Below are 11,612 nucleotides of genomic sequence, written 5' to 3'. Positions count from 1 at the left end.
TCTACCACTTAATTTGTGTAGGTCACTTCCTCTCTCTGGGTCTTTTAAAGGTAAGAATCAGGTGAAGATTAATGAGCTAATACAGGGAAAGCTCTTAAGAAAATGTCTGGCACACCAAGAGTTCTATAGAAGGTTTTGTGCAATTGGCTCAGATCAGGGCCCCTTGGGCAGCACAGGGGGCAGAGGCTTTGCTGGTGGGAAGGGCATGGAGGCACAGCAGGTCCAGAGGATGACGGGGCTAGCTATGGGCTGCCATCCCCTGATACCTGTCTAGCTGTCTGTCTGGTTCCGCAGGAGGCCAGCAGGGGTAACAGTGCCCTGCAGTAGAATCGGGGGACTGTTACCAGGTGGGCAGAACCTCTGGGAGAGAGAGGAAAGCACCCTGAAATTGATGGCTCGGCCAGGTCATCAGGTGCGGGAGAGATGGGAGGGGCTAGGGGAGGAAGAGAGGGTGAGGGGCTGATGGAGGAGCGGATAGTGAGAAAGAGTCGCAGCTAACTCAGGAGACACTCGGGGCTTCTGGCGGCCACCTGTGCTCCCTGTTACCAGATACACAAGGGAAGGGAAACTTGGATTTGAAAGAACCTGGCTGGGGTGACTAGGGCCAGTGGAGTAAGGAATCCAAATTTATTGAAAAGCAGACAGTGATTTTACTAACAAAGTGGGTTTCATCAGGAAAGGCAAGAGGATTGCTATCAGGACACGCATACCACAGCAAAGACTATAGGCAAGTCCGCGAAACAGGAGAATAGAGTTACTCTGCACAGAATAGTAGGCAATTGGGAAACCGAGCTTTGGAGGAAAATCGATTGGAGGAAAGTGCGAGTTCAGGGCTGGTGAGGGCTTCCCATTGGCTGAGCTGCTTGCTTTCCCATTGGCTAAGAAAAAGTTACCCAAAAAGGCAGAATGGTTGTCCAAGGAGGCCTTACAAATAGCTAAGAAGCGAAAGGCAAAGGAGAAAGGGACAGATACCCAACTGAATGCAGAGTTCAAGAGAATAGGAAGGAGAGATAAGCCTTCTTAAGTGAACAATGCAAAGAAATAGAGGAAAACTATAGAATGAGAAAGACTAGAGATCTCTTCAAGAAAATTAAAGATACCAAGGGAATATTTCATGCAAAGATGGGCACGATGAAAGACAACCTGTATGGACCTAACAGAAGCAGAAGAGATTAAAAAGAGGTGACAAGAATACACAGATCAGATCAGATCAGATCAGTCGCTCAGTCGTGTCCGACTCTTTGCAACCCCATGAATCGCAGCACACCAGGCCTCCCTGTCCATCACCAACTCCCGGAGTTCACTCAGACTCAAGTCCATCGAGTCAGTGATGCCATCCAGCCATCTCATCCTCTGTCGTCCCCTTCTCCTCCTGCCCCCAATCCCTCCCAGCATCAGAGTCTTTTCCAATGAGTCAACTCTTCGCATGAGGTGGCCAAAGTACTGGAGTTTCAGCTTTAACATCATTCCTTCCAAAGAAATCCCAGGGCTGATCTCCTTCAGAATGGACTAGTTGGATCTCCTTGCAGTCCAAGGGACTCTCAGGAGTCTTCTCCAACACCACAGTTCAAAAGCATCATTCTTCAGTGCTCAGCCTTCTTCACAGTCCAACTCTCACATCCATACATGACCACAGGAAAAACCATAGCCTTGACTAGATGGACCTTTGTTGGCAAAGTAATGTCTCTGCTTTTGAATATGCTATCTAGGTTGGTCATAACTTTTCTTCCAAGGAGTAAGCGTCTTTTAATTTCATGGCTGCAGTCACCATCTGCAGTGATTTTGGAGCCCAGAAAAATAAAGTCTGACACTGTTTCCACTGTTTCCCCATCTATTTCCCATGAAGTGATGGGACCGGATGCCATGATCTTCGTTTTCTGAATGTTGAGCTTTAAGCCAACTTTTTCACTCTCCACTTTCACTTTCATCAAGAGGCTTTTGAGTTCCTCTTCACTTTCTGCCATAAGGGTGGTGTCATCTGCATATCTGAGGTTATTGCTATTTCTCCCGGCAAATGTGTTTCTTCCATCCCAGCATTTCTCATGATGTACTCTGCATATAAGTTAAATAAGCAGGGTGACAATATACAGCCTTAACATACTCCTTTTCCTATTTGGAACCAGTCTGTTGTTCCATGTCCAGTTCTAACTGTTGCTTCCTGACCTGCATACAAATTTCTCAAGAGGCAGGTCAGGTGGTCTGGTATTCCCATCTCTTTCAGAATTTTTCACAGTTTATTGTGATCCACACAGTCAAAGGCTTTGGCATAGTCAATAAAGCAGAAATAGATGTTTTTCTGGAACTCTCTTGCTTTTTCCATGATCCAGCAGATGTTGGCAATTTGATCTCTGGTACAAGAATACACAGAACTATACAAAAAAAGTCTTAATGACCTGGATAACCACGATGGTGTGGTCACTTACCTAGAGCCAGACATCCTGGGGTGTGAAGTCAAATGGGCCTTAGGAAGCATTGCTACAAACAAAGCTAGTGGAGGAGATGGAATTCCAGCTGAGCTATTTCAAATTCTAAAAGATGATGCTGTGAAGGTGCCGCACTCAATATGCCAGCAAATTTGGAAAACTCAGCAGTGGCCACAGGACTGGAAGAGGTTTGTTTTCATTCCGATCCCAAAGAAGGGCAATCGGAGCTGTTTCCTGGGGGGTGAGGCTGGTGTGTGTTCTGGAGAGGGTCAGGCTGCTTCCTTGGAGATGATCTGAATGACCAGGAGAATCTGGTATTCACACCGTAGACTGTGGTATTCCCTGGGCTGAGACAGGAGAGTCAGGCTTTATAAATAAACAGTAAAGGGAGTTCCATGGCAGGCCAGTGCTTAGGACTCTTGTGTTTTCACTGCGGGGGGCGTGGGTTTGATCCCGGGTCAGGGAACCAAGTCCTACAAGCGGCATGGTGAGGCCAAAAAGTAAAATAAAAATAAAATATATAACATATATAAACTAAGTGAATAATAAAACAAAACGACAGTGAAGACCTTTGTCTCTGCCCCCAGGCTGCCCCTCTGGTCCCAGGGTCTGCTCACACACTCGGACGCTCCCATGTTCCTGGCTCAGGAGGCATCTATCTGCTGTCTGTCTCACTTACTTGGGACTGGCAAATGTTATTCCATCGTGATCCCATTATTCCCACAGAAGTCCCACTGCAGCATGGAATCTGCCAGCCTCTCCTCCTCACCAGCTGCTTCATGAGCTCTGGGGGCAGAGAAGGGCTGGGGTCCTGCTGAACAAACCCAGCTCAGTTCAGTTCAGTCGCTCAGTTGTGTCCGACTCTTCGCGATGCCATGGACTGCAACATGCCAGGCCTCCCTGTCCATCACCAACTCCTGGAGTTTACTCAAATTCATCTCCATTGAGTCGGTGATGCCATCCAACCATCTCATCCTCCATCGTCCCCTTCTCCTCCCACCTTCAATCTTTCCCAGCATCAGGGTCTTTTCAAAGAGTCAGCTCTTCGAATCAGGTGGCCAAAGTATTGGAGTTTCAGCTTTAACGTCAGTCCTTCCAGTGAACACTCAGGACTGATCTCCTTTAAGATGGACTGGTTGGGTCTCCTTGCAGTCCAAGGGACTCTCAAGATTTGTTTTCTCCAACACCACAGTTCAAAAGCATCAAATGTTTAGCACTCAGGTGTCTTTATAGTCCAACTCTCACATCCATGCATGACCACTGGAAAAACCATAGCCTTGATGAGATGGACTTTTGTTGGCAAAGTAATGTCTCTGCTTTTTAATATGCTGTCTAGGTTCCTTCCAAGGAGTAAGCATCTTTTAATTTCATGGCTGCAGTCACCATCTGCAGTGATTTTGGAGCCCCCAAAAATAAAGTCAGCCACTGTTTCCCCATCTATTTGCCATGAAGTGATCGGACCAGATGCCATGATCTTAGTTTTCTGAATGTTGAGCTTTAAGCCAACTTTTTCACTCTCCTCTTTCACTTTCATCAAGAGGCTCTTCAGTTCTTCACTTTCTGCCATAAGGGAGGTATCATCTTCATATCTGAGGTTATTGATAATTCTCCCAGCAATCTTGATTCCAGCTTGTGCTTCATCCAGCCCAGCGTTTCTCATGATGTACTCTGCATATAAGTTAAATAAGCAGGGTATTGATATACAGCCTTGACGTACTCCTTTCCTGATTTGGAACCAGTCTGTTGTTCCAGGACCAGTTCTAACTGTTGCTTCCTGACCTGCATACAGGTTTCTCAAGAGGCAGGTCAGGTGGTCTGGTATTCCCATCTCTTTCAGAATTTTCCACAGTTTATTGTGATCCACACAGTCTAGGCTTTGGCATAGTCAATAAAGCAGAAATAGATGTTTTTCTGGAACTCTCTTGCTTTTTCCATGATCCACCAAATGGTGGCAATTTGATCTCTGGTTCCTCTGTCTTTTCTAAATCCAGCTTGAACATATGGAAGTTCACAGTTCATGTTCTGTTGAAGCCTGGCTTAGTGAATTTTGAGCATTACTTTACTAGCGTGTGAGATGAGTGCAATTGTGCGGTAGTTGAGCATTCTTTGGCATTGCCTTCCTTTGGAATTGGAATGAAAACTGACCTTTTCCAGTCCTGTGGCCACTGTTGAGTTTTCCAAATTTGCTGGCATATTGAGTGCAGCACTTTCACAGCATCATTTTTAGGATTTGAAATAGCTCAACTGGAATTCCATCACCTCCACTAGCTTGTTCGTAGCGATGCTTCCTAAGGCCCACTTGACTTCATATTCCAGGATGTAAACCCAGCTGCTCCAAAAAGCCATGCCATGGAAAATGCCCCAGGCTTCAGCCCCCAGGCCAGAAGAGCAGCATGCAGGGCAAAGAGGCAAAGAGAGCCACACAACCGCATGAGAACACTGGTGTGCACACAGGGAGCACGACAACGTCCTCTGTGGCAGACAGTCACTGGGGCAGAGATGGGAGCAAAGAATGAAAAGACCAAGTTTCCACACAAGATATGTGCTATGGTGTTTTATAGAGTTTGTGTTAATAAACTGGGGAAGAAGAAACATCTTAACAATACAGGAGGGCAAAGCACATAAATTTGAAAAGAGGAAATAATCAGCTGGAACTAATAATTGTCACCACATGTCAAAGCGGCTCACGTCCTCTTATATAAAAAGTCCCGAGGGACCTCCCTGACGGTCCAGGGGTTAGGACTCAGGCTTTTACTGCTAAGGGCACAGGTTCAAGCCCTTGTCAGGGAACTAAGACCCTGCAAGTGGCGCAGCTGAACCTGCTTGCGGCCTCTGTGCCCGCCCCTCGCCCCGGCCTGCGGCCCCCTCCAGAGCTCGGCTGACCCTCCCATGCCCCGCCCGACCAGAGGTGAAGACCTCTGACACCACCAATGTGTTCAGTGCCGCTGGCTCCACCGCCCACCACGACTTTGTCCTGGAGATGCTGACCTTCACCAGAGGGGTGAGGCCAGGCATGGAGCCAGCTCAACCCTCCCCTACATGAAGCCGGAGGGGCTCAAGGTTGCCAACAGCGCCTTCTCATCGCCCCCCCGCACTGGCCAGTCACAGGCTGCCCTGCCGGGGTCTACACCCAGCTGGGAAGCCAAGCACTTACAGACTCAAGAGACCAAGACCAGCTGGGCACGTTGTTCCTAAAAAGACAGTCCAGACCACCCGAGCGCACTTCACCTTGAACTTCTGCTGCCAAGATGGCACTTGCTGCTCAACAGGCCGACCTGACCTCCGGTGGCCCACTCAGCCTCGAGCGCCCGCTCACCTTTGGACCAGCTCCAGGGTCAGAACGCGCTCTGGCTCCCCCCAGCCCTAAGCCACGCCCATCTCCACTGGCTCGGGCATCACTTTGGGCACAGCTGCCAGAGGCAGAGCCAGCCCAGCCCTGGAGCCCGTCCACCAGGCTAGCTCCGGCTGACTTTCTGAGGAGCGCTGCCCACCAGCACGGCGCCCTGTCGCCCACCCAGGCCCTGTCCTCTGTGCACCTCCCCCGCACCTTCTTGGGTGCAGGTCACACGGTCCCTGGGTGTGCCCATGGACACCCCAGAGCACCACTCACCCAGTGAGTGCGACCCCTGCGGAGCTGGCCCCTCCATCAGTCACCAGGTCCCCCCCACAGACTCCAGGGCCAGGGACAGCTCCGACCCCACAGCCGTGAGCAGCTCAGGCAGGGCGCCGACCTCGGCCGTGGGGACGCTGCCCTGCGCTGCGTGAGCATGTGCCCAGCTCCACCCTGTAACGTGTCACGACAACGTGGGCTGTGACCCCGAGTCCCCTGATGCCCAGGAAAACAAGGTGATTACACCACCCCCCTCCCCAAACAGCTTTTCCCAGCTCTTCCTTCCGGTGACCAGTCTCCCCCTCCACACCACAGAAGTGGCCAAGAGGCCCCCAGTGCTGGATGCTGGCATGGGGCACCCCGCAGAGTCCAGGGCCTCTGCTGCTCTCGCCATCCGTGGGTTCTGGGAGTCGACACCGTCTTCATCCTCCGGGACCTCGGGCCCCCGCGGGGCCTCCAGCCGCACCTGGCTGCCCACATGTCCGTGGAGCCCCGGGCACACGAACGCTGGGTCTCGGGGATTGCAGCCCAGCCCCTCACTGTCGCTCTCCATCCGGCAGGTGGACGACGTTGCATCATCCATGTCAGCCTGGACATGAGAACATAACACGGACAAGAGCTTCATGCTGACCCGGAGGGCGATGCCTCGGTCCCCTCACTCACACGTTCCTGGGTACAGACCTCTGCTGAATGGCCGCCTTGAGAAGAGGCCACCTGTGGACCCTCCGGGCAGTGGGCCCCACCCTGAGACGAGGCAGACGACCACCACAGCCCCCACTGTGCACAGGGGAAACTGAGGCGTGCTCCTCCTCCTGGTAGGTCACTGGAGACCCATGCTTGGGGGCGGGCAGTTAATGTGCCCTCCATGCTCCCTCCAAATCTAGCATGCTGCGGATCTGATAGGACAGCCCCCTCATGTCCTGTCCCCACACACAACCCGCGGTGACCTCCGACCCCACACTCAGAGCCCTGTGTGGTCTGGTCCACCCTCCCTCCCCCGTGAGCACCCCCCGCCCCCACCCCAGCCTCCCTACCGCCTTCCTCCCCCCGGGACCCTTCCAAGCCCTCCCCCTCAGAGCCCCCTGCCTGCAGCGCCCCCTCCCCACTGCCCCCCAAATGACAGACTCTCCACCAACCTGGTTCAGAGCTATCTCCAAGGCTCCTGTGCTAGAACCGATTTGGGGGTCAGAATGACCTGGGTTCAAACCTATAGCAAGGCCACATCCCGGCCCTGTGACAGGCCAGCTCCTGAGGCGACTCTCAGAGCCTCAGTCTCCTCCACTGAAGATGGAGTCAGCGACTCCGACCTCGGGAGAGAGGGTTGGGATTTAAAGCAAGAAGAGGAAGGCGCTCAAAGTGCTGGACTTGTGTCCAGTGTCCTGCCATCAGACAAGGGGCAGGGTGCAGAGGAGGAGGGGCAGGGGACCGCCCCCCCACCGGCCATGCCCAGACTCAGTGTCTCCAGCTCCATTCCCTGGGACCCGGCCAGGCCCTGGGCGGGACAGCGGGGTGGAATCCGGGTACCAAGACGGGGGACACCTTCCGTGTCTCTCTGGTCCCCAGGCCTTCCCAGCAAACAGCCAGGGCCCTGTGGCCCTGCCTGGCTAGGGCGGGGGTGGCCCCAGGCCTAAATGGATGAGGGGGTTCAGAGCCAGGGGCAGAGATACGGACCCTGGGCCCACCGCTTGGACCACCGTTACTGGCGGGCATCCCCGCGGTGAGGCGGGGTCTGCGCGTGCGCCGTCCACCGGCCTGCGTGCGTCTCGCGCGGGGTCCACCTGCTTCGAGCCGTTGGTGGGAGGCCTGCGCATGCCCAGAGTGCTTCCTCACCAAACCCACCCGGGAGCCAGGAGCTGGGCTAACAGCATCTCCTCCAAATACTTCTAATGCGGCAATTGGTAAACTGAGGCCAGAGAGGCAGGAACTGGCCTGAGGCCACGACGTGGGCCGAGTCCAGAGGAGCTGGGAAGATTCCACCTCCTAGGTCAGGGATCAACCGTCCGGGGGAGGGGTTTACTTTGGGAATGAGAACCTCTAAGAACCTGGAGCTGCCTGCCCCTTCCCATCTGGGGTCCTTTCCTCTGGGTATCGCCATGCAAACGCAGATGCTGGAGCACACACGCGCACACACACACACACACACACACACACACTCTCTCTCTCTCACTGCCCTGTTAGGGATCAGAGGGGAGTGAACACTACGGAGGGGACGAGAGAAAAAGAAGAAAGCGATTGTGGTTTTGAGGCAGCTCTGCCACGGGGGCAGGGGCTTCCAGTCTCTTGACAACAGGCCTGGGCTTATAGCGTGATGAAGGGAGAGATGCCAGAATGATGGCAGGGGGTCCCGGAGGTGCCCAGAGGTTTTTCTTGCATCCTAGAGACTGCACCCCGCCCAGCCCACTTGTCTGCAGATGCTGGAGGCAGCAACACGTTCTGCTGTGTCCCAGGGTCTGAGGCTCTGGCCTCAGCAAAGCCTGTCCTGAGAGCCTTTTCCAAAGCTGTAGACCTTGGCTCCGTCTGCACCCCGGATGCCTCAGGGTGTTGGCCCGGAGGCACCCAGAGGTGACACAGGGAGGACCAGAGCAGGCCACCACTCTGATCCCTCCTGGGCAGTCCTGTGTCCCCTGCCCCCACCATGTGCATGCGTGGAAGGGAAGGGGAGAAGGGGCTTATGTCAGAGCAGGAGCAGGCTGATGAAGAGTCAGTCAGAAGGCTGGTGGGCTGGTCATATTCACCTCCCAAGTCAATGCTGGTGAGATGTCTGGGAGGACTTCCTGTTCAGAAGCCACCCAGGAATCCACCCAGGGTTCCACCAAGGGCTTTGCGTCTTGAGTGGCCATCGTTCCAACCCAAGGAGTCTGGGCACCTCCCTTCCCACCATCCAGCCCCTGGCTTGGCCAGGCGCCGAGTCAGTTTTCACATCTTTATAAGATTCTTCAAGCCAATTCCTTTATTGGAAATGAATTTCAGGACAGAAACGTGAGTGTTTTTGCACTGCTTGTTTTTTCGAACTGTCCCTCTTTGTCTGAAGATTAGCCCCGTGTGAAAAATGGATCCGCCCTGAACCTGGATGAGCCCCTCAGGGAGAGGGTGGTCACAGCAGACCCCCTGGAGAAGCCGCTGAAGCGCCTGGTGCCCGCCTTCCGGGCCAGCGACCTCTCCTATGTCACCAGCTTCCTGTGCGCCTACCGAGCCTTCACCCCCGCCCAGCAGGTCCTGGAGCTGCTGTTCAAGAGGTGAGCGCCTCACCCCTCCCTGGCACAGCAGCTCTCCGCCCACCTGCCTGCTGTGTGTCTCGGGAATGTCACTTTACCTCTCTGAGCCTGAGTCTGTTCCACATGAAAGCTGGGCTACCAAGAGTTGTCAGGATCGTCAGATAAGTGTGGACCATGCGGCCCCGTGCCCGGCCTTGTGAAAAGGGCTGCTGAGGGATGGGATGGTTTTCATTAAGATTTTCTTCCCTGCTCCCCGCCCCCCATGAAGAAGCTCTCTGCTTCCAGCCCTTGGGCAGAGGCATTTTCCAATTTGTAAAGGAAGCTCAAGATCCTATCTTGGGGTCCCCTCCTGGGATTAGCCAGAGCAGGGATCACTGGGGGCTGGCAGAAGGCCCCAGGCCACTCAGGTGTCTGTAAGGTGCTGGTTGGGGTTCATTCATTCAGCAGATCTGTATGAAGCACCTACTGTGTGCAGCACAGCCAGGCCGGAGCAATTTGAACAGAGCAGGCACGGCCCTGCCTGCCCTCCTGCAATTCCCTTTGGTTGGGGGGGAGGTCAGAGTGGGGGTGGGGGGGGCGGACAGGAGTGAGTCAGGCTCCCCAGGAAAGAAGAGGTGATCACCGTGGACAGAGGGCTTGCTCCAGCTGAGACTGCCCGCCCCCACTGCTGACCAGGCCTTGGCGTCCAGATGGGCGGGGGGAGCCCAGAAGCCCGGCCCCCAGGGGGTGCCAGGGGAGGGCCAAGAGGAAGGAAAGGCCAGGCCCTGACTCTGCTGCCCGCCCGCCCACCCCCAGTGCCGTCTCCTCCATCCTGGGCACCTGGCTGAACCAGTATCAGAGGACTTCTTTCAGCCCCCCGACTTCCCCTGCTTCAGGCAGCTGGTGGCCTACGTGCAGCTCAACATGCCCGGCTCCGACCTGGAGCGCCGGGCCCACCTCCTCCTGGCCCAGCTGGAGCACGTGGGCCTCGGCGAGGCAGAGCCGGAGGGTGAGGAGGGCGGGGTGGGCGCTGGACTCAAGCGGGCGCCCCCACCGCAGAGCTAGAGGGTGAGGAGGTCGGGGTGGGTGCTAGACTCGGGGGAACCCCCATGGCAGAGCCAGAGGGTGAGGAGGTCGGGATGGGCGCTGGACTCAGGGGGGCGCCCCCACGGCAGCTGTCGGACGGGGAGCAGAGACTGGCCTCAGACCACCTGTGTGGGGACTGCCGTCGGGGACAACGTCGTGTTGTGGGTTTGGGGGCGGAGGCTTCTCCGGAAACCTCTGGGATGTGGTCCTGTCTTTGGAAAGGCAGGCGTGTGGGTGGTCTCTGCTCCTCTGCAGCTCCAGCGTCAGCTCCATCCGGGATCAGAGGTGACAGGAGCCAGGTGCGGGGGCAGAGAGGTCAAGGCGGCCCCAAAGCCTGCGTCCGCCTTCAGCTCGAGCGCTCCCCCTACTGGCGGCTCGAGAGCGGCGCCGACACCAGCGCCGGTTCCATTAGCAGCTGCGGAACGAGACGAGGAGGCCGCTCAGGTCCTCCCTTGGACCAGCCCCCGGGGCCAGCTCCCAGCCCACACCTTCCACCTGCTTCCCAAACAGGACTTTTCTTCCCCCCTCCCCCGTGATGGGGCTTTTTGTCTTCAGTTCAGTTCAGTGGCTCAGTCGTGTCCGACTCTTTGCGACCCCGTGGACTGCAGCAGGCCAGGCCTCCCTGTCCATCACCAACTCCCGGAGTTTACCCAAACTCTTGTTCACTGAGTCGGTGATGCCATCCAAGCATCGCATCCTCTGTCGTCCCCTTCTCCTCCCGCCTTCAATCTTTCCCAGCATCAGGATCTTTTCCAGTGAGTCAGCTCTTCGCATCTTTTTGTCTTGGGGCTTCTTTTTTTTCCTCTCTACACTCTTATATTAGATGATTTAGAATATTCAAATATAATATAGTATTTCAGCTGTCATCATTTTGAGTCGTACAATTCGTGAGCATTAAGTACCTTCACAATGCTGTATGGCCGCCACTGCTCTCTTGGTGGAGAACGTCTCACCCCCTGAAAGGGAACCCTGTGCCCAAAGCGCTCACTCCCCTTTCCTCCTTCCTCCAGCCCCTGGCCACACCTAATCTGTTTCTTTACCTATTCTAGATATTTCCTATCAATGGAATCATATAGTAAATGTCTTTTTGTGTCTTCCTGCATCTTTGAAGAAAGACTAATTTTTGGTTTATGTCATTATTTGAAAAAAAAAAAAAAAGCACATTTGATTTTTAAGGGAAATCCCAGATGGATTAAAGCACTGTTAGTAAATTTGTGCATAACTTCAGGGTAGAGATCCCTGTATTGAGTGTGACACCAGAGTTAGAAGTCATAAGGAAAACGGCTGACCGTTCCTGTG

General features: G+C 54.5%; 1 protein-coding gene across 1 annotated transcript; it reads left to right on the top strand.

The window, feature by feature from the left end:
• Window positions 1-9,116: 9,116 nt before the first annotated feature.
• LOC129622640 (ral guanine nucleotide dissociation stimulator-like) lies at window positions 9,117-11,381 on the top strand. The gene is made up of 3 exons (XM_055539223.1): window positions 9,117-9,269; window positions 10,044-10,236; window positions 10,569-11,381. Exons 2-3 carry the CDS (start codon window positions 10,152-10,154, stop codon window positions 10,847-10,849), a joined length of 366 nt encoding a protein of 121 aa, XP_055395198.1. The 5' UTR covers window positions 9,117-9,269; window positions 10,044-10,151; the 3' UTR covers window positions 10,850-11,381.
• The last annotated feature ends 231 nt before the right edge of the window (window positions 11,382-11,612 follow it).

The sequence above is a fragment of the Bubalus kerabau genome, chromosome 11 (assembly GCF_029407905.1).
Source record: "Bubalus kerabau isolate K-KA32 ecotype Philippines breed swamp buffalo chromosome 11, PCC_UOA_SB_1v2, whole genome shotgun sequence".
NCBI lineage: Eukaryota > Metazoa > Chordata > Mammalia > Artiodactyla > Bovidae > Bubalus > Bubalus kerabau.
This window is presented reverse-complemented; position numbering and strand designations above follow the sequence as displayed.

Excerpts from the sequence above, each read along its gene's own strand:
- LOC129622640 (XM_055539223.1), top strand. The coding sequence starts at position 10,152 with ATGCCCGGCTCCGACCTGGAGCGCCGGGCCCACCTCCTCCTGGCCCAG. Across the intron at positions 10,237-10,568 it reads CGGCGAGGCAGAGCCGGAGG|CTCCAGCGTCAGCTCCATCC; the intron begins GTGAGGAGGGCG and ends GCTCCTCTGCAG.